Source organism: Zootermopsis nevadensis, unplaced genomic scaffold (assembly GCF_977971745.1).
Source record: "Zootermopsis nevadensis isolate Lab colony 2312 unplaced genomic scaffold, Znev_1.0 Znev_ptg000058l, whole genome shotgun sequence".
In the NCBI taxonomy this organism is placed as follows: Eukaryota; Metazoa; Arthropoda; class Insecta; order Blattodea; family Termopsidae; genus Zootermopsis; species Zootermopsis nevadensis.
This window is the reverse complement of record NW_028259189.1, coordinates 470,945-495,836: the sequence shown is the minus strand read 5'-3', so window position 1 is coordinate 495,836 and position 24,892 is coordinate 470,945. Positions and strand designations below refer to the sequence as shown.

Genomic DNA, 24,892 nt, shown 5'->3' with positions numbered 1-24,892 from the left:
GATGGACTACTTTGAAGACTGTTAACATGCACGTTTGTGATTATTGTTTGCTCCGCTATAACCCAGGACCGTCTTACTTTTCGACACAGGGTTACAAACTGTGGTTGTAAGTAATCTCTAAAATTGGAAGTATTGTGATAGGCATAGACTGGGGTATATTGAAATTAAACAAAGGGGAAAGACTGTAATAATTTGGCTGACATTAGGGAATATTGACAAGTTCCTATGAACCCTCCTAAAATGTAATGTCTTGACAGGCTGCTCTCTGAAATGTTTCTTATGGATGTGAGTAAAGCTGTCCCACTATACGCCATGCAATTTACTGATGATTTACATCTTACAAAGTATATGAAAAACTATATATGTATTGTGTGAATTCACAAATCCAGCACTAAAATTTCAATGAGTACATATTAGAAATTATGACATTAATTGACAAATTTGTACATTCTCTCTTCCAGTAAAGTACTTAAGTAAATTCCTCCCAAAACATTTTGCCAACAGACAAAGCTGCCAACATTCTTATAAAATCTATGGGAGATAGGAGTTGAAGGAGACTGGATTTTGTTGGCCCGGTGGAGGGCTTTGGGTAATTCGGTGATGAACCTTCGGGTTTTATAACCCATCTAGTTAGTTATGTATAAAAGATTAAAGAAATTGATAACAATATATTATGTTTATTTTATTTGCATAACGAGTTCATTCTACATCATTTTTTACACAAACACACATAACTATGACTTTATTTTATTCTATGCACCTTTCACATTCTGAATTAATGGAATTCTATCAATCTGGCATATAACAAAATACAACAGAAACACTTTCTTCGAAATACACAGTTGATGTTCAAACGTGATACAGATCTGAAACTAAAATCAAAACATTGCGGTTAAAAAAGCTTGAAAATAATTTGAATACACATACAATTTCAAACTGATTTTCACAATAAGGGCATGTAGGACAGTAATGCACTTGACAGTTTCTAAACATTGGTGTTATGTACGTAGTTAGCATTCCAGCTTCATCTTTGTTTCAATTCTTAGACCAGAGTCTGGCTATCCTGAGGTCTATTCATGGGTCCTCTCAGTCTCTCCAGGCAAATGTTAAGATAATGTCTTAAAATAGCAGTGACTATTTCCTCCAAATCTTCATAGATTGGTTTGTCACAGTCATCCTCCCCTTCAATGCCATACAACATATAAAGCGACTTCAAACCTATGCAGTTACCTCCAACTTTAATTACAAAGACTGATGACTGTAGCAGTCCTGTGTCTGAAGTATTCACGAAGTACTTCTGACTAGTCGTGCACATCCGACATTCTCGGCAATAATTTTCCTTAGTCCAATGCAGACAAATGGTACCCGGAAATAAGCTATGAATGGCTTCCATCCATTTCTTTCCAGTTCACCTCACACAGTCCTCTCAGTTCATTAAATGATAACCACAAAAGCGTATAAACTGTAGCTAAACCATTGTAACTGAAACAACTGAACTATCTTTAACATAATGAGAACCTTCATATTAAATCTGATGCAAATTTCCATTATGTGCCAATTATAGAAATAATGTCTTCACATGCACCAAGTTTCCACAATTTGTTCAATTACTGCCAATAATAAACACCCGAGAACAGTAGTAGGAATTGAACTAGGTCTTGGACACTTCACGATATCTCCACCAGTCTCGAGGAAGGAAAAAACCTGGGAACTTATGTGAAGAAAATCAATGACCAGAATAAAATCTTAGTTTTCAAATGTCTTTCTTACAGGAATAACTTAAATACTTTAAATCTAGATCTAGAATTTATATTACTTACCTTTCTATACAAAATACATAGGAAAGTCCTTTATAATCGCTTTCAAAACAGAACTTTCAAAGTACTTCCTCTGCTCGTTTGCAAGATTTGTCAATGTTATCTTTCTCCTGAAAAGAGAAAACAAGATGATTACTTTCATATTCTGTAGAATAAAGATAGCCTGATCTGCCACCAATATTCCAGTCCGAGGACATAACACATTGGGGAATTCCAAGGTTTAATGGTAACAGGAAAGCAGATCGGTGTTTAGGTTAATTTTTTAGGGCACATTTTCTAAATATTCTTCTGAAGGGATCCTCACTGAGTCACATATCCAGGGCCGTGGAGTCAGAGTCAATTAATCAAATGGCATAGGTCTGATATCTTGACTACTTAACTGCTGTAAACAGTGTGACTATCGTGAACTCAAGGTCCTTCAGACTGAGAGAAGCATTATGAAAATAAAGTAAATAATTCTGTTTTTGGTCACTTATATCAAAAGCCAAGTGTTCTATAGAAAACAGACTATAGGTAATATAAGACCCACAGTCTTAAAGTTCATAATATCATTGATGATACTAAATAACACAATGAGAGCTCAGCCATTCCACTTGTTTGCTCATGACTGTAATTTTAAGCAATATTTTATAAAACCATAACTCCTGAATACATCCTTATACCCAAATGATTTAAAGACTGTGCAGGAATTCCAATGGAGTATTTAGTACTAATTACAAAATCACCTTCATTACTAGAATATAACTAATTTTTTCTCAGCACATACAATACATGGGTTTCTAACAGATATACTCTTCCTAATAAAATATTCTTACTGTTTCTATCAGTGTAACTAGCAGAGTCACTATTACTGTCATCATCATCATCGTTAGTATAGTTATTTCCACTCAGATCAGTCACTGTGTATCTTAGTATATACAAGAGTCAATAAACACAAAATTCTTGGGTTTGCAAATTGATAATCACCTAAATTGGACTAATCATATTGATAAACTGATACCTAAGTTAAGTGGCGCATGTTACGCAGTTAGATCTCTGTTGCATGTGAGAAACACAGACACACTCAGATCAGTATATTTTGCCTATTTTCACGCTATAATGAAGTATGGAATAATTTTTGTGGGTAATTCATCAAACATCAAAAAGATATTCACTTTACAAAAGAAAAGTATTAGATTATTGGCTGGTGTAAAACCTAGAAATTCATGTAGAAGTCTGTTTAAGAAATTAGAGATCTTAGCTCTCGTTAATGAACTTTATTGTAAATAACCAAGAACTCTTTCAAACTAATTCTGCTATACACCATGTCAACACAAGGAATAAAAATCAGCTTCATAGACCAGTTGCCAACCTCTCATGTTTTCAGAAGAGTGCATATGCAGGGATCAAAATTTTCAACAGTCTACCATCAAATCACACAAATCTTGTAAATAAAAAGGCACAATTTAAGGTAGCATTAAAAAGACACTTAATTACACACTCCTTTTACTCTGTCGATGAATTTATGTTGTTTACAAATAAGTGATAAATTTTTCTTGTGTATAATGGGTAGATCTATTTGTAGCTTATCATTTCTCTAGGTGAATACTTTGTTTTGTATTATGTGACATTTATATAATAGTATGACTTGTACTTGTATAACATGTATTGTATTATTATCACTTATTCTACATCCTATTGTCATCTGACTGTCTTATGGACCCATGGAATGTAAATAAATTATTCATAGTAAGATTTAAATGTTCTCACAGCAGCAAATATGAAGATGGCTGTCATCTGGATTGCTACACCACGTAGTCTTTTAGAAGTTCACTAATGTTTCAGAGGTGTTTGGTGCCTCCATCATAAGGATGATGAATGATGGAGAGTTTCTTATTAACTTCCCTCATATGCAATATCATTTAATGGTCCATTTTGATTTAGTTAAACTTAAATTTTGACATTTCCACAATTACACACCACCTACATGAAAATATCAGACCACTGAGCCTATAAGAGCTCTGTTAATAAAATTATTGGAAATCATTTCTGATAAATATTAGGACCTTGATCCTATATATGTCAATAATTTGTTAATAAAGCATCACGTGCCATTTTCATTCACTTTCCCACTTAACCTTGATAATCAAAGTGGATAATAACTATACCAAGGATGTATAGATTTTTCAAGCTACTCATTTCTTTTAATTTCATAACAGCAGTTCTATACTCACCCATCGAGGTACACACGAGCACGAGATGCAGCCAAATGTGCATTGTATGTGGGAACTGGATAGGACACACTGCGTGTGCTTCTTGAGAACATATGACATAAGTAATATGTAAGCTGTTCAAGATCATCAGTTGTCATATTATTATCATCATTCCACAACAAATGATACTTGGTTGGTCGACTCACATCCTGTAAAAACACATTAACAGCAAAAGTTATATAGACTGTAATTGACAATCTATTCCAATACCAGTGAGAATATTATAAAAACATTAATTTTAATAATTTATTTCAATTATCATTAGTCCGTCTTTGTGGATGACCAATTTTCCTTTGAGCTTGGCATTAACCTTTTAAATACTTGTTGCCAGAATACTGGCCGCCGTATGTGAAAGCTTAGGCATCGCTTACTAAAACTTGGTCTAATTCAATTGTACACTGGATATTTAAAAGAATACAGTAAAGTTAATGAGTTTGACACCCAAAATCCCAATCTAGCAATTTCTTCCTGCTAATATATGTAACATAGGGAGAGGAGTATGCAACAAATAAAACACAATTTTATGTGATATACAAAAAGACTAGTTACTTTATATCTTCATATACAGGCAAATAAAATCATTCTTAATAACTGAGTTTTTATGTGGAGGTTCTGGCTTAAAATATAATAATACAATTTATTTTATAGTATTCTGCACTTTGACACCTTTATATGGTAATTTAAACCAGTGGTAAGATTATGAACAAAGTATTTAAATTCTATGCAATAAAGGTTAATAACTTCTTAAAGCGTACAAGTCCCTAATGATCACTAAAGAATAGCCAAAACCAGTTGGCTGCTGTTTAAAATATGTTCAATTTGATGTTACTGAAGTAATTAATAATTATACTGAAGTATACTGGTAATGGAAACTAATAATAAATATATTACCTGTATGCTGGCATGGCTCACTAAGAAAAAGTCCAACTCAACAGGGTGTGTGATCTCAGAGTCAACCACAGTACCTGGGGGTACGTTACGGTTCTTCCCATCTTCATCCTCCCTACGTGTGGGAAAAAATCTAGTATGATGTCGTTTCTGAACAACAAGAAATGTCACCATTGGTTTGTATCCTTGCTGCACTGAAGAACAGGCACGTCTAACAGCAGTCAGCTCACTATTCAAAACCTGTAAAATAATAATGTGAAACAGATAAGCTTTTTCAGTAAAAATTTCTTCTTGGCCAAACAACATAGACAGCAGTATTATAGAGAAAAAAGTTGTTTAACCAAACTCCATATTAAGAATAAGACAGGATAGCTCAGTAAAATGGCTGGATTCAAGCTCAATGACTGCGATTCAATTCACGGTGGCAATCAAAAACAGACCACACCAATCATACAACAATACTTATTTCATTTAATTCTACATTGTATGTTTGGTTACAATATAAAGAGAAAAGATTTAAAACTACTAAAGTACAGTAGCAACTGCAAAATTCCCTCCCGTGTTCTCTCAAAATCACATCAACCCCTCAATAGGAACAACTATACAACAGACAATATACCATATTTACCCAATTATAAGACAAAGTTTTCTTACTTTATTCTCATTAAAAATAGGGGTATATTATAACCATAAAGAAAAATGTGTAAAAGATTGCTTCAGTGATATCTCGGAAAACAAGACATAATACAAAAACTCAAAAACAGAATAATTTATCAATAAGGCTATTTCAGAAACAGAAATCATTACATTCTGGTTCCTCTTACTGCCATACAAACTAGCTAACAAGTTAATGAACTTCTGTATTTTTTATGCCATAACTATCAGAAGACTGATAACATTATCACTCGTGTTGTCACTTATCAGAGATCACAGAAACCATTTGCGCTGTAAATTATCAGCGATCTCGCTACTCAGCATAACATCAGGTAAACACAGTATATTGTCACCAAACCTGAGGACTCATATAAATTCATTATTTAATTCCCCTCAATCCTGTAACTCTGAAATATACCTTTGCAAACTCTCCCTCACTGACACCATCTCTATAAAATATTATCCTGTTTGGCAAATAACGTGTGACGTCACGGAAGTACAACAGCTGGTCCCTAATAATAGCTTCCAAGTCTTGAATGATCTCAACTTTCGGAGGCTGCAGTCGAATCTGAATGTTGTATTTGAATAATGCTTTTGGATCATGACTGGCACACACCTGCAAAAGGTACAGAAAAGTTGATTAGATTAAAATAAGGGAATTTCTACAGATATCACAGCAAGACCCCTGATGATCTAACAAAGTATAACATCTACTGCACACTTGCTTCTTGCATCATCAAATTAAAAAGAAAAGTTTGGGTCTGAAATGAAGTTCCATCTCATAACCAAGGTTATGTTTACATCCTGGCTAGTTTGGCCTACCTCGTCAGGAATTATGAAAGGAGCAATGGTGCAATGACCATCAGCAAGAGAAAAATCAAGAACTTGGAGGAAAGCCTATCATAGTGACCTTTTGGTATCAATTTCAATTCCATTTTGGATAACCTATCTTCATTCACTATACTGCAAAACCATTTATCAGTATTTGGTTTTAAATCTTCTTGTAATTTATCAATTTTACCCTGCCAACATATTCCCCGTATAGTGTACACATTCAAAACATCCATAAAGTTGCATGCAGTGCATTACCATCACAATGAGTCTACATGCGCAGCATGGCTGAATGTCAGTTTCATTTTTAATCCACTTCACTTGAATATCAAGTGTGTCACACGAGACAAGACAGCACACATTCTGTGCAACATTAAGGAATATTTATGATCATTTTTAAATAACCTAGCCTTCAAGTTCAAGTTTGCACCAACAAGGAGCATATGAAAATAATCTCTGATCTTCAAACTTGTGGATCTTGTAACTTTATTTTTGGATAAAATACACAAGTAAACATCAACATTAACATAGAAAAATAACATTACTGCAAATTAAGTGGCCAAGTAATCATTTAAATACCAACACATGGCGTTAAAAGATAAAATGTGTAATGATAAACAGATAAATGCATATTATATTCAAATATTTTAAAATGCATTGAAGCAGCATTTGATATATTTCTGTCTGGCTGATTTCTGTCCTAGTTCTTTAAGAGGTTCACCAACTCTGTTTCCAAGAAGATACTCATATTTCTGCTGAACCAAGTGTTGCATATAAGAATCTGTGTAGAAGGAAAGGGAATTTTATGCTTGTCCGCTTGCTTACATTTCTTTCGCAGTGACTTCCCTAACAACTTAAAAATTTTATCCACAAAAATGAGCCAGAGTTTTATTCACAGGGGAAACTCTTTATTTTTGATAACCAATCAAAAGGTTAATGCCCATATAAATCTGATGAATTTGATTCAAGAAAAGAATGCAGACCGTGTATGCACATACTTACAGCAACAACAGAGGGTATATCTTTTTGATCAGGTGAAGGATGAGTCACATCAGCTCCAACTATCATTACAGGAGATTCAAAGAATGGCGGCCTGAGAACAAAGGAAAACTCTTTCATTTCTTATCAAAAAAAAATATTAGTTTTAATCATAAAGCCAGCTGTAAGCTGAAACTACAGCACACTTAATTTTTGTTACATAAACAAAGGTAATCTCAATGCTATTATATGGACACATGTTAGACACACATTACTGGGGAGGCTCTGTTACTTCATGCGCTGAGTTTAAAAATACAAGACTCCAAATAAATATTATGTTGCAGATATTTAAATGCTGTTGCCACTTACACAGGTGGTTGTAAAAGGGATGGCAATTCATGGCACACTGTGTGGTAAAGGCAGCACAAAGCACAACCACCTCAAATCAGACTGTTCATCCAGAATAAATAATGAATTAAGGTTATCAAATTGGAAGGCCTAAGTTAAAATCTTGTATTTAAAAACTTCAATGTGCTACCTGCGGAAGAAGACCTGCGTCATGTATTAAGACAATAATGTTCGGCCACACACTTCTAACAGTGAAAATTATTACACTTAATGTGGCACTACATGATTCTCATTTGTTTCCAAAGCTTTCAAGGGTATGACATGTATTTGGATGACGATCTTCACGTATAAGAGCAGCACTTCAGAATGTAATAAGTGGAGGCTATAAACAGGTACTTACCACTTATATAAAGTACTTGAAGGGAAGTTATGGCACTGAAAGAGGGTACTCAAAGGCAATAAAGTGGCACTGGAAAGCAGTAATGACTAACAAAGTGATGAGAGGTATTGTGCACAAATTAAATGAACAGCCCAGGGTCTGATACACACCTCAGAGATGGCAATAGAACAGATGAGCATTGATCAAATAATGAGTGGCAGAAAGAAGACAAAGTACTCAGTGCAAAATTTGTAATACTACCACATATGGACTGTCTTGGGATTGAAACTGGACTTTCATGTTAAAAAGCCTTCTGTTCACAAGGTAGAAATCACTTTAAAATTTAATTAAAATCAACTATTTATGCCCAAAAATATTACTACATCTCTCCAGAGAAGAAATACATGAGCTCATGTCCCAGTTTCCTTAAAAAAGTTTTACTCACATTTGCAGCAGAGCAGGTGGCTCACTTTGTATTTTACCTTAAAAATAGCCTACAGAACACTTCCAAATCATTTTCCAACCCACAATCATCCCACCACTTGACACTACATGATCTATGCAGTTGCAAAAGTATCAAAAACGGAAAGTTGACTCAAGCATTTAATTGGAAATTGGAAATAAACAGTACAATATCTTTTCCTGTGGTAAATACAGTGTAATTTAAAAACATTACTCAGAATGTAGTTAATGTTCAGTTTCAGATATTTACTTCAGTCAGAAAGGAAAATTAACTGGACGTTTATGAGAAAGTACAACAGATAAACAAACAGAGAGGAAGAACTAAATCTTATGGTTGTAGTTATGGATCCCTTAGGTTAAATATTATGTAAATATGTAATAATATGCTAAAAGTTACTTCATAAATGAGACTTACCTTGACACAGATGAAAGTGTGTGATTCACTCCATTCAGTTTTGAATTGACTTTCAGAAGAATATTGGAACATGTAGCTTCATTCATACGTTGCATTGTTATTGACTTTATACATTGAGTTAAGACTCCAACATACAGTTCTGCAATTTGCTTCACCTTGGCTACAACACAGTTGAAAACAAATGTTAATTCATACAACAAAACAAGAAGACCACAAAAATTATAATAAAATAGAGAACACATTTCTTAATTAGAACTTCCTAGGTGAAAGTTATTTACATGGCAAGATTTCTGCAATGTCAGTAAAGTTCTACCAGACTATACAGCACAACATCCTGTACGACAGTAATCTTTATGTTTATATGTCAACAATTCCAAACTTTGAGGTTATATCAGGCAAAATTAAAATATTCAAAATGTGTATCAGCCAAAATTATATACATACATGGAACACTAAAGCGTAAAATTATTAATTTAGTTCCTGCTAGCCTCACCATACAGACCAAAACATTTGAACAGACAAAAGTTAATCAAAGAACCTCTTATTTAAACAAGGGTGGATGAGTGCTTTATTCATATAATAGACCTCTTACCATAACTGTTTTTCACATTTGGAATCACAACAACAATCAGATCAACTCTCTGTTTCATTGAAGTGAAGAATGCCTGCAATTCAGATGTATCCCTTGCTAGAAACCGCAAACTTCGTGATTGCAATGGACGTGCAATATTCATCCCAAAATTCTTCCCTGTTTTCTGCATTAATTCTCCAAAACGCCTGCAAATTTTAATTTTAAATATACAAAACCATTAATGAAATGGAAAGAATAGGATAAATGACTGTAGACTCAGTGGTAGTATTACATAAACAGAAGACAATAACTAGTTTTCCAACTGAATAGTCACTCTTTAATGATAATTATTAATCATTCTATTCTTGGAACAGTGTATTTCAAGTCATCTGATTTAACATCATCTGTGCTATTTTAGTCTACTTCCCTCTCTGGAAAGATTTTCATGAAACTAAAATGAAGTGCATGCCATTAAAGGACACCCCACCTACTTTTTAATTTCCTACTATCAGTAACACTGCTGTGGTTTAACAACGTCTGAAGCTGGGGTGACACAAACATCTCATATGCAGGCACTTCAAATATTGTGTGCCATTTAATTTTTAAAAAGTATTACTTCCATTAAGGCATGTTTCTTTAATGTTCAACAATACCAGGTAAGTTTCGCAATATATATATTTGTTTTGAGGCTATCAGTTGATTAACTAATGGAGATGAGCATGAGGATGTTTTACTCATTTGTTATTTATTTAATGATGCTTTGTGCTGTGAGGAGTTCCAATTAGAAACAGATAAACATTTTACTCAATTTTTTTCCTTATAAAATTAGTTGATTTGACATTGTTATTATCCACTCACTTAAAAAGTACATAAATATTACATGGTAACTATTTTATCATCATGCAGGGTGATACAATAATACCAAAAATTAATGTGTGATATATAATACATATCAGCAGGCTGCAAGCTGAGAACTATATGATTTCATTCTAATTTTTTTCAACCTATTTAGAGCAAGAGGTGGTGACTTTCTCTGGAATGAGATACAACTTATATTAGACCAACACTGATATTTTTATGTCCCATTGTTTGCAATGGGCTACTCTCCCAATTTTTAATTTACACTAATGCTAAAATCGTGATACAGAACAAGAATTTTGAAGGAAATCAGGCTTCATAAATTCTTCCAAAAAATTCTTATTAAACAGGCTTCTACCTAATACATGTAAGTTCTGTAATAAAATAAAATATGTGAATTATAAGTTGACGGTGAGTCAGATGGCTCTTCAAGTACTGTATTAAGACAAAATTTAAAAAATCATTAGATGAAAAGTATTGATTTGTCTATAAACTATTATCATCATACTCATCTACTGATATTTCAGAAGTACTTGCAGTCTTACAACAAAGCTTTCTCACCTCAATCTTATGTATCACATTTTATTTCATAATTCTCTGCTAAAATCAAAGCAATAAAATTGCCATCACATTTGGTTAATACTCACCCGAGTGCATCTTCTTTTACATAACTGTCTAAGTTGAGAATTATCCAAGATTTCAAATTACCGCTGATAACAAAATTTGATGCTCTCCACACACCACTCCTTGGTATTGTAGGAGATCTCTGATTCTGAAAATAACAATTCTATTTAAGTCCATTTTATGTACTCTATGTTAAAAAACACAACTGTACAAAACTGAACTGGAAAGATGTGAAATGACATAGTCAAGGCCTAATCTAAGGTACTATCCCTGTATCTGCCTGGAGGGACTGAGGAAAACTACAAAAAACCCAGTCAGGATAGGCAGTCTCCAGGCCAAGATTTTAACATGGGGCCTCCCAAATAAAAAATAGGATTGTTAACCACTTGGCAATGATTTTCATTTTAAACACTATCAATGTATGTTTTTAAATATGTAACGTATCTCATCTACGTATTTAAAAATAAAAATTTGTAATGCAGGATCCAACAAAATATTTTTAGCCTGTATATTTTTAAAATTTTATTATAACCTACTGATAGCAAACTATTCTACAATACTAATCAAAATTACACAGTGACCTTCTGTTTCACATATTTTATATTTTGTAAAATGGAAGCCTGAAGATGGTATATTATACTGAAACATGTTGTTCAAAAACATACATCTGTGATAATAACTGAATTATTGTTGTATGTGATGAAAGACTACAAGTTACATTAAACATATTTGTGTAATAAACCCCAAAAATAAAATGCTTGAATATAATATGTCCTTGAAAAATGAACAATGTTTACAAGGAGACTCACTATATGAAGTTTCAATTAATGTACTCACTTCATATTCCAACTTCGGAGCATCCAGGATCCGAGCACTTACTTCTTCAAACTTTCCTCCAACAGAGAGACCAAATTCTCTGACACATGGGTCTTCATTGAATCTCACTGACCTCAACTGAAATAAAACCAAAACACACTCAAATATGTAGTAAATGCTGCATAGCTTGAACAACAACAAATTATGCATAATTTTGAGGATGTCAAAGATACATACATTACTTAAGTATGTACTCAATCGAAGCAACCCACAATACTTTTGTATATAAAACACAACAACCACATATTTCACTACATTCAATATGTGTGTGAAACCAACAAAGTTAAGTAGCATTTGAGGTTTTCACGGCGGTGATTCTGAAAATGGCTGTCTTCTGGGTTGTTGCACCATGTAGTCTGGTAGAAGTTTACTGACATTTCAGAGGTCCTTGCTTCTTCCATCATCCAGACTACACAGTGGAACAACCAGAAGACAGCCATCTTAAAATATAAAGTTGTTAAAATACTAATATTGTACTTCATCACATAATTCACATTCCCATTTTTATGTTAAAGCAACATCAAAATTGAAAAGTAATACTCTTTGAAAGACACAAAGGTTACAAAAGTGTACTTTACACCACACACTGCTTAACATTATCCCCTTAATCATATATAGGAATAGTAATTGATCCTTCCATTTGCTATCACTATTCTTTTCACACACTCACATATTTATCCTCTTAATCTGCAAAAGTGATACAGTTACAGATTACACCACAGAAATGCAATACTTAATTTTTAGAGAGCTCACTAATTCACTTCCATCCACAGAACATACTTTCTTCTGATGTTACTATAACAACAAAGTAACTTAATACATTATGCTGGGTTGAGTCCAAACATTCATAACGTTCGTAATATTCATTACGAGAACTTGAGATGTATGAATATGAAATGGCCTCTAATCATAATTCACTCCATGACAAATTATGATCAGCCCTTCTCAACATATATGGCAGAACATAAAAGTTCATACAATAAGAGATACACGGAACCATGATCTTTGCTGAAAAACATGCCAGACGGATGCCTACAAATTAAATTTCAAGGACAAGATTGGGTTTGAGTTAGACCATGGACTGAAGCTTGATGAGAGAGCCCAAGGGTGCCCTCAGGGGGAGTACACCCCACAGGTTCTCCACACCTTTCCTGCTGATTAGATGTGTGAGCACACATAATGTCCAGATCTGGGGTACCAAAAAGCCACACGCTATTTATCCAGATCAATGATTTATGGTCAGACCTTTTTTGAAGAAAGCACAATTACAGGCATCATGTATCTCATCAAATTGCAATAGTGGTTAATGCCACAAATGTTAGAAGATTTTCCACAAGAGGATTCCTAGTTCCAGCAGGATTGTGCACTGCAACTCTGGCATTTGGAAGTCGGTGACTACCTTTATGAAAACCTGCCTTGCACGTGGCCTCCCAGAACCCCTGACCTGACACTAATGGGGTTATGCAAAGGATGCAGTTTACTAACCTCCTCTGCCACACATACTTCATGAATTAAATACACATATCCAAATTCAGTGGAAGTTGTGACACCTTGGACAAAGTGATGCAAGAACTTAAATAATTCCTTTATGTTTGCCATGTGGTAAATGGCTTCCATATCGTAAACCTCTACCTTGATGCAAATTAAAAGGTTACCTTTTTCATCTGTATGTCGTTTCATTGTACTGTCACTTGTAGTATTTGTTCAATAAATTTATGTAATGGTGTCCAACATTGAAATAGTCCAACGTAGGTAAGAAAGTACTGGCACAATGAATGTGTTTTGTGCTGCTCATTAAACAACACTTTTTTAATTGCACAGTTTATATAGAGAATATAGTGCTGAATGAGAAGATATAGAATTTTGAATTGTGAAGGAAGTTGAAGTAACCAGTCATGGCCTTGTCTTAAAACACTATCCCAGCACTTACCTGGAGAAGTTGAAGAGAATTACTAAAATCTCAAGCCACAATAGCTAGGCCTTGGACCAAGAACCTCCCAAATATTCAGCAGAAGTACTAATCACTCAAGTGTGTGTGTTTCACTTTATGAAATGTGTGTTCAAGTCATGTACAAAGCAAAAGTTCAGAATGCAAGACATACTTGAGGTAATTTAACAAAATAAAAAAACAATATCAGCTACAGTAAGAAAGACAACCAAGATAACATACCATGTCCATTATTTTTTGTTTTCTCTTATCAGTGCTTGTTGCAGTATGCCTTATCATTGCAGAAGTCTCTTTGTTACTCATTTTCTTATTAATCACTTGATGTTTTGAGATTGAGCACAACTGTAAAAAAGAACTGCATTTCAATGTATGATCACAGCAGATTAATAATATCATGAAATTTATCAATGCATGTTCATGTAAATTACAGGTTTCAAGCAAAGTGAAATCATTCAGGAATATGCCCAAAATGTAAATCTTAAACACATACTGCTTTCCAAGAGTATCGCAAATAAAATTCTGCTTGTATTTCTTGCTTCCCCACCTGATCTACTTTTTCAGCCCCCTGTAACCAGAGCTTTCTTTGTGGCAGCATGCACCAGTAAGGAATACCTGCAATTTTGCTTTAAAATATAAAAAATAAAGATTGTCAAAACATGTTAAAATTGTCAGACATGCCATAAAAGCTGTGCCAGTTCTTTCTAGAAATATGTCCTGGTTTTAACTAACTTAGTGATACAGAAAGTGTATAAATCATTGTTTAACTCAGTTCACAAACCACTAAATATATTTTTCTTACATCTGGTACTCTTAGAACTCTGTTTTTAAATATTTGAAATGAAGCACTGTAAATATGAGTAAAAGAACACAAACACCTTCTAGTGTTTTGAAAAACAGACTGGGAGACCAAGCATGAGGACAGACTAAGTGAAAGAAGACATACAGATACAAGAGGAGAGTGAAGAATGGAGAAGGTTTTCTTATAAGACAGTCCACACCAATGAGAGGAAATCCAAGGAAGAATCAAATACAATAAATGGAAAAGCAAAATTTACCATCTGTATGGAAAGGAAAATTCCCTTCTACTACATAAAATGACAATAATGTCAGCTGTATTAAGAAACAGTCCAAATACAATCAGGGAGTAAACAGTCCCACTCTGTTCTATAGGGGCTGATTTACAGTGCATAAAGAATCATATATCAATTCAAAATAAGGTTTCTTACAGTGTAAGACTGTAATCTTGAGACTTTCGGGGTGAGGAATTGGGGTGAAGGAGGAAAGATAACATCAGCCTTTAACACTTCGGACTTCCTGCATTCCTTGCAAGTCTCAAGATTACAGTCACGTACTATACCTCTGGTGGAAGATATATTGGCTTTTCTCTCTTAAGTGAACCAACATGAAGGCATGGAAGATGTGGAAATCTCAGTTGTATACGCTTGACATGGGCAAAATATTCTTGAACTGACATCCTTTGACCGTCATCCAACTGAAATCTTTATAATAAAAAAACATTACATGTAAATCAAAATATTCCTGTAACATCATAAAATATACTCATAATGCAATCCCAGGGAAACTGAATTTTTACCATTTTAAAAAAATTTCTGTTTAACACAGATCCCTATTTCCAGGAAAAATAATTTAAGAGATTTCAGCAGATGGTAGAAATTATCAAGGCAAACTTGTAGCTATCATATTTCTCATTTCATATAACTGCACATGTGAAGTCAGAAACATTCCTGTACATTCACAGCTATCTATTGATGAAAAACATGTGAACATAAAGATATGACTGTAGCTCACAAAAGATTGAACATACCGTAATTTTGCTGGACATTCAGCAATTGCGTTTACCCTGAATGTTCGCTTGCTGGTTGGGTTGTTAGGGATCATGTAATCAACCTTTAAGTCTGAAACAAATAAAATTCAATACCAACAACTTGTATACTTTTAGACTGTCACACATACAATGAAGGCACTTGACAGGACAGGACATAAAGCTGGCATATGTTCTTGACCTCTGCATTACATGGGAATGATTTGTTCAGCGGCATGCCCTATCCAAGCTTTACCCCTGCAGAAAGGCCCATCTACTACCCGCGGGAAAGAAGTCTGGGTGGGCTACAGAGCTGGTCTGCATGCAGGGACTTGAAGAAAAATCCTCCGCCTCTGCTGGGAATCTAACACTAGTCATACTAAGCTAACTGGCTATATTAACTTCTAAAAGAAGTTTGTTTTAATAGAAGACTCTGACTGCAGTTTCATTAAGCTTTCAGAAATGCTATTTAAACTAGAATTCAAAAACTTCATGCAAAAAGGAGATAACTCCTATGTACCAAATAATGTTGCTGCTTAGTAGGACTTGAGATTTTCAAGGTGATGAGCATGAAGATGACTGTCTTCTGGGTTATAGTGCCATGCAGTCTGGCAGAAGTTCCCAGAAAACAGCCATCTTCATGTTATGTTATTCAAATAGCTAAACCAACAGTCAGATGTTATAGTGTGAGGACACAAATCTGTATGTAAATAAATTAACAATAGGCCTACACACATTGCTGAATATTTAAAATAACTTTGTCCCTCCTGAGAAAAGTATATAATGTCACTTCTCCTCTTATGCCCACAATTTAAAAGACCAGCATATGGTTAGCACGGACCCTACAGTTCAAACACCTTACTTGAAAAGGCCACATTTGAAAACCTTAAGAAGTGAATTTTAAAGGGACATAATAGTCCCTGATCAACAGAGTTTTCAACCATATTATTTTATTCATAACTTTAAGTATTTGAAGTTAAGTGTTAACTACATGTTCCACCTTTTTTAACAATCAATATCTCTTATAATTTGCATTTATGGTTTTCATGATTCTCAGAATAAACAGCAATTATTTCCTTAAACAGCATTATCCAACTGATCTCTGTAATGGTTTTGCTGTGAATAACAATGCTGACAATGAGTTTGTTGTGGTTTCCTAGCAACTTGTATTAATTGTGTTCATAACTTTTTGATCTTTGGAGAACATTATTTTAAATGTGAAAATTCAATGTTAATTTGAAAATGTATTTTGCAAAATAAACGTTTTACTTGCTTTTAACAGCTCATATATGAACACAGTTCTGTTGAATGTGTAAACTACATTTCCAAAGAAAAATATATCTCTTAACTACAGGTCTTCCTTTTCAAACAAAATTGCTTCGCAGTCTTATGGCATAATGTACTGGCTTGGTACTAAAAGGGATAATGCAGTTTTTCAGTAACTATTCTCACCCTTACCACTGATATAGTTCTTGAAATCCTCCTTCTGATTGTAGTTCAACTCACTGTGATCTTGAGGTCTGCAGATTTCATAAATGGCATCCACAACATTTTGTGGTGATGGAAAACCTTTATGTGTCACTGTCAAACATAATTATCACAATTAAATCAGAAATAAATGTCACAAATAAACTTAGTGCTGCAGTATGATTACTTCAGTATTCATACTCGTCCACCGATTTTACAGTTCCACTGAAGGGTTCTACATAACAGATGGCCAATTTTTAAAAATGTACATGACTATAAATTATTTTATTTTACACAACTCTGCAAACTTTATCAAGCTTCTCAAAATAAGCATCACATACAAAAACATTTACAAGTAATACATATATCCCATTCACATCTACAACTTTTATTTCAAATCTTTTTAATGTGATATAATTTTAATTCAATACAAGGAAAAATAATTTACAACTTTATGCAGAAAACCTGTAAGTCATTAAAAATCATGCCAAGTTTCGTGTTCAGAGCTAAAAACTGGACCACCAACCCAAAGCTTTTGATAAAAAAATGCCTTATTTGTCACCACTTATGTGCTTAGCCCCTTTGGTGCCAAATTATTTTAAAGCAGTTGTACAAACTAATGATAATGAGAATGATTTGAGGTTTTCACAGTGGTGAGCATGAAGATTTCTGTCTTCTGGATAATGAATTTCATTGGAAACAATTTTATGGCCTGGATTATTTAAAAAAGAAGTGATAGACCTTTTTCACAATTAACCTTTATAAAATAAAATGTTATTCACAATAACAAACGAAAATGAAAAATGTAACAAATACCAAGAATTCATAACAATGGAAAAAATATTGCTTATTTTTCAATAAAAGCTCATATGTATTCTATGTTTTCAATGCCTGATGTATTTTGTTTCCCAAAGAATGTTCAGCAGCCTGTAGTACACATGACCCATTAATAATAAACATTACCATAAATCTTGGCACACCAGCTCAGATAAACACCTCATCTTAGGCAAACAGAAAAGTGTCGTTTTCAGTACCTGGTTATGTATTTTGGTGCACATGTGATTCTGTTTAGAGTTGACATTTAACTTTCAAATATGCCTACTGACAATATCTGCAATAAATTTTTCAGGGGGTTGAGGAATGTTGTCCAACTAAACAAGGTACCTAAAAATATAGAGGGTAATGCTAACACTAAGACAAGCCCCTGTATCAAGTACCAAGTATTACCAACCATTAAATATACTGACCATCAATATTCACAAATGGCTTCCAGCCCAAAGTGGCACTTTGGAACATTCCATACCACATTTCAAGTCCATCACCGAGTTTCAAAATTGTACCGCTTGGAGGAGTATAGAATGAGCGTCCAACTTGCACAAACCTAACAAGATAAACATTAATACCATTATCTTATTAAACACAGAAAAACAGTTTCAAATTAAATTCTTCATGCACCTCAACAAAACAGCGACATGAAATACAATCATCACTGAAGCGAACTTCAGGGTTGAAGTCTCAACAGGTATGAGACTGTTAATGTCCTGCATAGTCACACACTGCACTGACAGTATGGAACACTTTTTAATCAATAACTGACAGGATACAAAAAAAGAACTCAGAAAAAACCCACTCCAGTAACACTTTATCCACCATAAATCCCATGCAGACCAAGCCTCCATAGCGAAAAGACAGCATCCGACTGTCAAAGAAAAACACAGAATTATCTTCTTGTTAAATGCCTCATGTTATACAGCGTTCAGTGAAAGAATTAATGAAATTGGGAAGTAGTAGTTCTGACATATTTTAATGCATTATATCAGAATTTTGGTGGAGAAACTCAGGAAAACCACAAATTACTTAGTCAGAAACCAGGCTAAAGACTCATTATGAACTCACTTCAAACTCTAATAGATTTCTTTATTTCTCATGCTTCAGCACTTCATGTCTACTGCACAATTTACAGAATTATACTGCGATTACATCATGAATTCTAGTTGATATATAGGAAGCAGCAAAGCCATATTTTTAAGTATCTTGTTGGGAAAATGAGAGAAAAATATGAATGACATGCCAATAATGAGCTGATTTCTGGTACTTCATACAATTCGTGTTTCTTGTTTAACATCTGAAGAAGCAGAGCTAAATTTTAGAACGTCAATTTATTTACTGATACAGTGTTTTAAGGTAAAACTAAAATCAAACAAAATTATACTCCAAGATAAAACTGACATAAAGCTGAAGCAAGGAACAAATAAACAGAAAATTTAGCAGTTTGTAAATACACTTCAAAAAGGGAAAATCCTTTCAGAATTCTAATAATGTATAGTCATGAAAGGTTTGGAGAGATACAACACAGTTTATAATTGGTCTAGCCAATGAGTCTGCCATGGACCCCTGAGTTCAAGCACACACAACTAAGCTGTAAAACGCAGGTATCCACATGCACTCTGTACACCATAAATCTGCTACTCCTTTGAAAAACCTAAGTACTGAGCAGTTATTTTCCAGGAATCTTTCAGTAAAAAGAGGGTAGGGAAGTGGCAACTGGTAGAAACAGTCCCAAACACTTGGGAATAACAGAGTTGCATTGTGGCCTAGTTGGCAGCAATCCAAGAAATTAGAGTGGATTCATCCTCTTTGTAAAGCTGGCTGTGTTCTTTCTGATAAACATTGTGTTGTACGTACGAGAATCATCTTCATCAACATTAATAAACCATATACTATATAGTATATACCAGTGTTAACAACTGTGGCAAAACTTGACGCTCCTGCAACCTCACCACTTCACAGCAATTTTCTACAATCCAGCTGGTGATCATCCTTATTCCCCATGTTAACCCTGACAGGAAAGAGATCTCACCAGTAACCCCTTTTCACCCACACAGACGCAAACATACCTACCAAAGACCCATCCGGCCCTGCACAAACAGCACTGTTGTAAGTTAAATCATTGACAACTCAACGCTGATTGATAAATATGTACTGATCACAGAAAAAAATACTTTGAACAGAATCAATTGGAATTTTATATCACAGACTATTATTTAAAATGACATACAAATTTGGGATGAAACATTCCAGTTCTATCATCCTGCAGATTGACCCTTAAACCAAAAAATCTCTCTACAAATAATAACTAAATACATGCAGAGTTTTACAATACTCATATCCATTTTAATCAACATTCATAATTATTTTGCAAGTTTTAAAATTAACTAACAATTATCATGTCACAATCCTCCTCAAGATCATGATCAAATCTCAGCCAGGTTTTCTGGTTACCATGATTCAGTGCTTTCTAGCTCTTCCTTGGCCCTGCAGGCAATACCAGTGAGTATCTTGAAGTAGACATCTTTCAAGTCTTTACATACTTTCATTCACTTCATTTGACACTACACAATCTCTGTAACTGACACAGTATTGATAAATACCTTACAGACCAATCAGATGTTTCTGGTACACCAAGAGTCACAAAACAGCTAATTAACTACTTACCCATGCAAAGGTGGTGCATTGCGCAGCACAACATCCACAGCCTGAATAGCTTTCTGTGGGATTTCCAGTGTACGCTCACTGCTCATATATGTAGAGAGGGATTCCAAATTAACTTGAGATGTGTATTTGATGGTAATCTCACACTCTTTAACCCTAACAGATTCATCATCTTGCACCATGAAATGATCAGTTATCTGAAAAACAAAAAAAACACTTCAGTACTTTGCTACACAGTATCACAGTACCTATTTCAATAGTTGTATGTACCACAATGTTCAGAACTGAAGACTTATAAATCTTACAACAAATACACAGGAAAACAAATTTACAGTGGTACAAGGGAAAAACCAACTTTTTTAATTAACTCTGATATGGCAAAATTTGAGACTTTCATAATGATAAGTATGAAGATGGCTGTCATCTGGGATGTCGCACTGTGTAGTCTGGTAGGAAATGATCAATGTTTCAAACGAGCGTACTGCCTCTATCATAAGGTTTATGTCTTTACATCCACATCAACATTACCAGCAGCAACAGCTTATTGTTGTTAAATTAAACCAAACATACCTCTGGCAGCTCTCGAGTACTGTACAAGTTTTTCCTCCCATCAAAAGCTGGATATTGATCAGGAAAGTTTCTCCGTCTGAATTCTTCCATTGCACGCCTGAAATAAGAGATTATGTATAATTACACAAAATGTTATACAGTTTCAACAGTAATTGTAACAAAACTAGAAACATACAGAAACATGATATATTTATAAGCATAAAAATTCAATACAACATACACAATCTGCATAACATACATGTTTATAATAGAAGCAATGTAGTCTTCTACACTGTGCAATAACATTTTAACACCTTTAATCTACCAAGATTCTACTGAGGCATAATAAAACAGCAAGATTTTTTTACATTACAGACCAAACTACTTGGGTCTTAACAATGCTAGAACCTGGAAATGTCATTAACTTAAAGCAAGCTAGATGCTACATACTATAAGTTTATATATCAACTTATATAATTTGAATCTTTATTGTTATACAAAACAATGTACATAACCTCAAATCAAAATATCTCTTATGACAAATCAGATCACTACAGTTCATACACTAACCAAAGATCCTCATTGTATCCTCCAAGTGTGGTTACAAATGCAACAATCAGTGAGGAAAAGGTTAAGCTTGTCACCCTTTCAAGGCACCCTCACAATTCATTCTGACCCACAAGTTCAAAACCACTGGACTAGAGTATGTATTGTTACAAAAACAAAAATTTAGGACTTTTTTAACATGCATCTACAAATAATGCTATAATGGAGCCAGCAGTCATTAATTCAAAATCACAATGAGAAAGAACCTGCTTGCAATGTACTGTTAAATGAAGCAACACCTCGCAAACCACATTACGTTTGGTCCCTAAAGTTTTGGCTAGCTCCTAAACTTGTAATAAATTTTACCAACACTGACAATGTTGACAATAACAAACTGTAAGTATATAAGCAATGCATTGATTCTACCAAATTGTATAAATACAAAACATAACATTTAGCCTCCTACTTATTAACAACAACACACAAATTACTGTGAGAAAATTAACATCATAGTATTCTGAGTTATCAGAGAAGCAAGTCATTAAAAGTTTTAATATTGTTCAAACTGACCTAAACAAGATAGACAACAGGTAAGAAATTCATTTTTGCTGCTAGCTACACAAATATCCATGGATGTCAAAAGTCTTTGAAGGCAGAAAATTTCAGTATTTGTTAGATTTAAATGTATTGGTATTATAGCAAACACATTTTCACACGCAACATATCTTCAAAACATCGTAAAAACTGATTTACTTCCTAGATTTGTGGGTAAGATAATTTAAAAAAAAAACAACAGTGCATTGAAATATGTACAATTAAAATCTTACCAGTTACCAAATAATGCAAATCAGAGTGAATTATTGTAAAACTAAATATAACCATTTTGAATCTAACGTTAACATAATTATTATTCATTATCCCATAAAAATCATACAAAGTTTACCTGTACATATCATATGCAAACTATAATGGGGCTATACACACCTCAAAAGTCTTTTTGGAAATGGTGACGGTTTAAATTCCACATCATAATGAATTGCAATTTTGTTCTGAAGCTTTGACAAGTCCAATGATAAATAGTTGGTTTCTACAACAGTTTTTCTTCCTTTCGTCCCACAACCTGTCCTATTTGGGATCTTTAATGTCTGCATTCCTTTAGCTATAGCTGCAACATCAGCATCTCCAGTCTGTTGCTTTACAGTGCCCGCAAGTTCATCAATCAACAACAAAATATATTTAAAATTTATAAATATTCTTTATTCAAGAATATAAAACTGAGATCAGTTCAACACCAGGATGGAGTTCCAGGCTGAACTCATAAAGGTTATTTTAGTAGTTTACAGATGATACTAATATTATTATTTCACATCCAGAAATTGCCTGTTTTCAAAATTACATAAATGATGTCCTTGTTAGATTAAACAAATAAATTTAAGCCAGTAAACTCACATTAAATTGTGACAAAACAAATTTCATGAAATTTTGTACTAACAGCAGAACTTGTGTAGGTCTAAATATATGGTATGACGAGTAGATAAAATAATGGAATAAAATTGATTCAAATAAAATTTCTTGGTCTACAAATTAATAACAATTTAGACTAGAAAACACATATTCAATACATCATCCTTAAACTAAGCTCGGCATGTTTTGCTATAAGGGCATTTGCAGCACTCATAAAAACAGAAACTTTAAAATTAGTTTATTTAACCTACAATCTGAGGTAGCAGTCCACCTCATAGGGTCATATCTCAGAAATGGCCACCTTCACTATTGCAACGGTACACAGTGTAATTAAACTAAATATATTAACAAGAACAGAAACTGTTTTCTACCCACTAATGGATAGGCTGTAACAAGATATACAGCTACTTGTGAAAGTTCTCAAAAAGTAAAAGGTCACAGAGAACTGGGTCTCCTTAATATTATATCAAACAAGACACAAAGTGGCCACAGCTTACCGTTCTTCCTCACCATGTCAGGACCAGAATATCTACAACAAAATATAAAAAAATTACAACATAAATATATATTAATTAACTCTAAATTTTTATCATGAAAGAGATTATTAATCACAAGCAAATAATGGTAGTCACATAAATTTTACAATTTCACCCAAAACCATTTCTTCAGTGATCTTACTTTCTGAGCAGGCAAGATTACTGGATTTCACAAATCTGAATTTAAATGCTTTTATGTAGGTTAGACTTAAGGTTCCTACTCAACTGCGTACTATTAAGTGCCAAGAATAAAACGATCTCTCAATGACATGGCTCTTAGATCTAACTTTTTTCACAATTTTCTGCAGCAAATTTTACATTGCTAAAAATAAATATGTTAACGTGGAAACCTTTTACCAATATTAATAAAGTACCACTTAACCAGGAAGTGAGTACAGACCGATTGATATTTAATACTCTTGCCACGAAGATGTCAACTGTGCCCCTCAAGCGTAATGACAGCACCAGAACCCAGAAAACAACAACATTCAATACATTCACCAACCAAATGTGGCGAAGTCCTTATCACCCCGCCTTTATATTTTGAGTTTCTGGTTCAAATTTTTACCAGGTTAACTGTTGTAACATCTTTTGTGGGTTTCCTCAGGGCCTTAAGCAAATGGTAGGTTAGTCATACATAAATCTTCTAAAAATTGGAAATATTAGTTACATGTAAAATATAATTTTCCTGCAAGTGTTTGTAGTATTTAAAAATGGGCAACTAATAAGCCCATACTTGATACTATCAAAATTCGCAATTCCAAATCTGAAACATTTATACATAACTAACTAGATGGATTACCGAACCCGAAGGTTCATCACCGAATTAACCAAAGCCCTCCCATAGATCCCGCCTGAGATTATCCTCCCATCTACGTCTCCCCAGAGGTCTCTTCCCCTCAGGCTTCCCAACCAATAACCGGTGCAAACCTCTTGTCCCATCCATGCGCGCTACATGCCCCGCCAATCTCATTCTTCTCGACTTAATCACCCTGACAATGTTGGGGGAGGAGTACAGATTTTTAAGCTCATCATCATGCAGTTTTCTCCATGCCCCATCGTCTTCTCTCCTAGGCCCAAATATCCTCCTCAACACTCGATTCTCAAACACCTGC

The 24,892-nt window shown here is 34.1% G+C and overlaps 1 protein-coding gene across 1 annotated transcript; it reads right to left on the bottom strand.

The window, feature by feature from the left end:
- Nucleotides 1–661: 661 nt before the first annotated feature.
- LOC147871346 (protein argonaute-2-like) lies at nt 662–22,991 on the bottom strand. Its single transcript, XM_087339915.1, has 18 exons — nt 22,762–22,991; nt 21,253–21,349; nt 20,686–20,879; nt 18,438–18,571; nt 17,182–17,304; nt 15,727–15,817; nt 15,259–15,400; nt 14,124–14,243; nt 11,915–12,031; nt 11,101–11,225; nt 9,617–9,801; nt 9,025–9,184; nt 7,445–7,535; nt 6,030–6,227; nt 4,961–5,197; nt 4,031–4,218; nt 1,821–1,927; nt 662–872 (listed from the first exon to the last, which is right to left on the bottom strand). The coding sequence occupies exons 1-17, from the start codon at nt 22,926–22,928 to the stop codon at nt 1,825–1,827; spliced, it is 2,472 nt and encodes an 823-aa protein (XP_087196041.1). The 5' UTR covers nt 22,929–22,991; the 3' UTR covers nt 662–872; nt 1,821–1,824.
- Between the last annotated feature and the right edge of the window lie 1,901 nt (nt 22,992–24,892).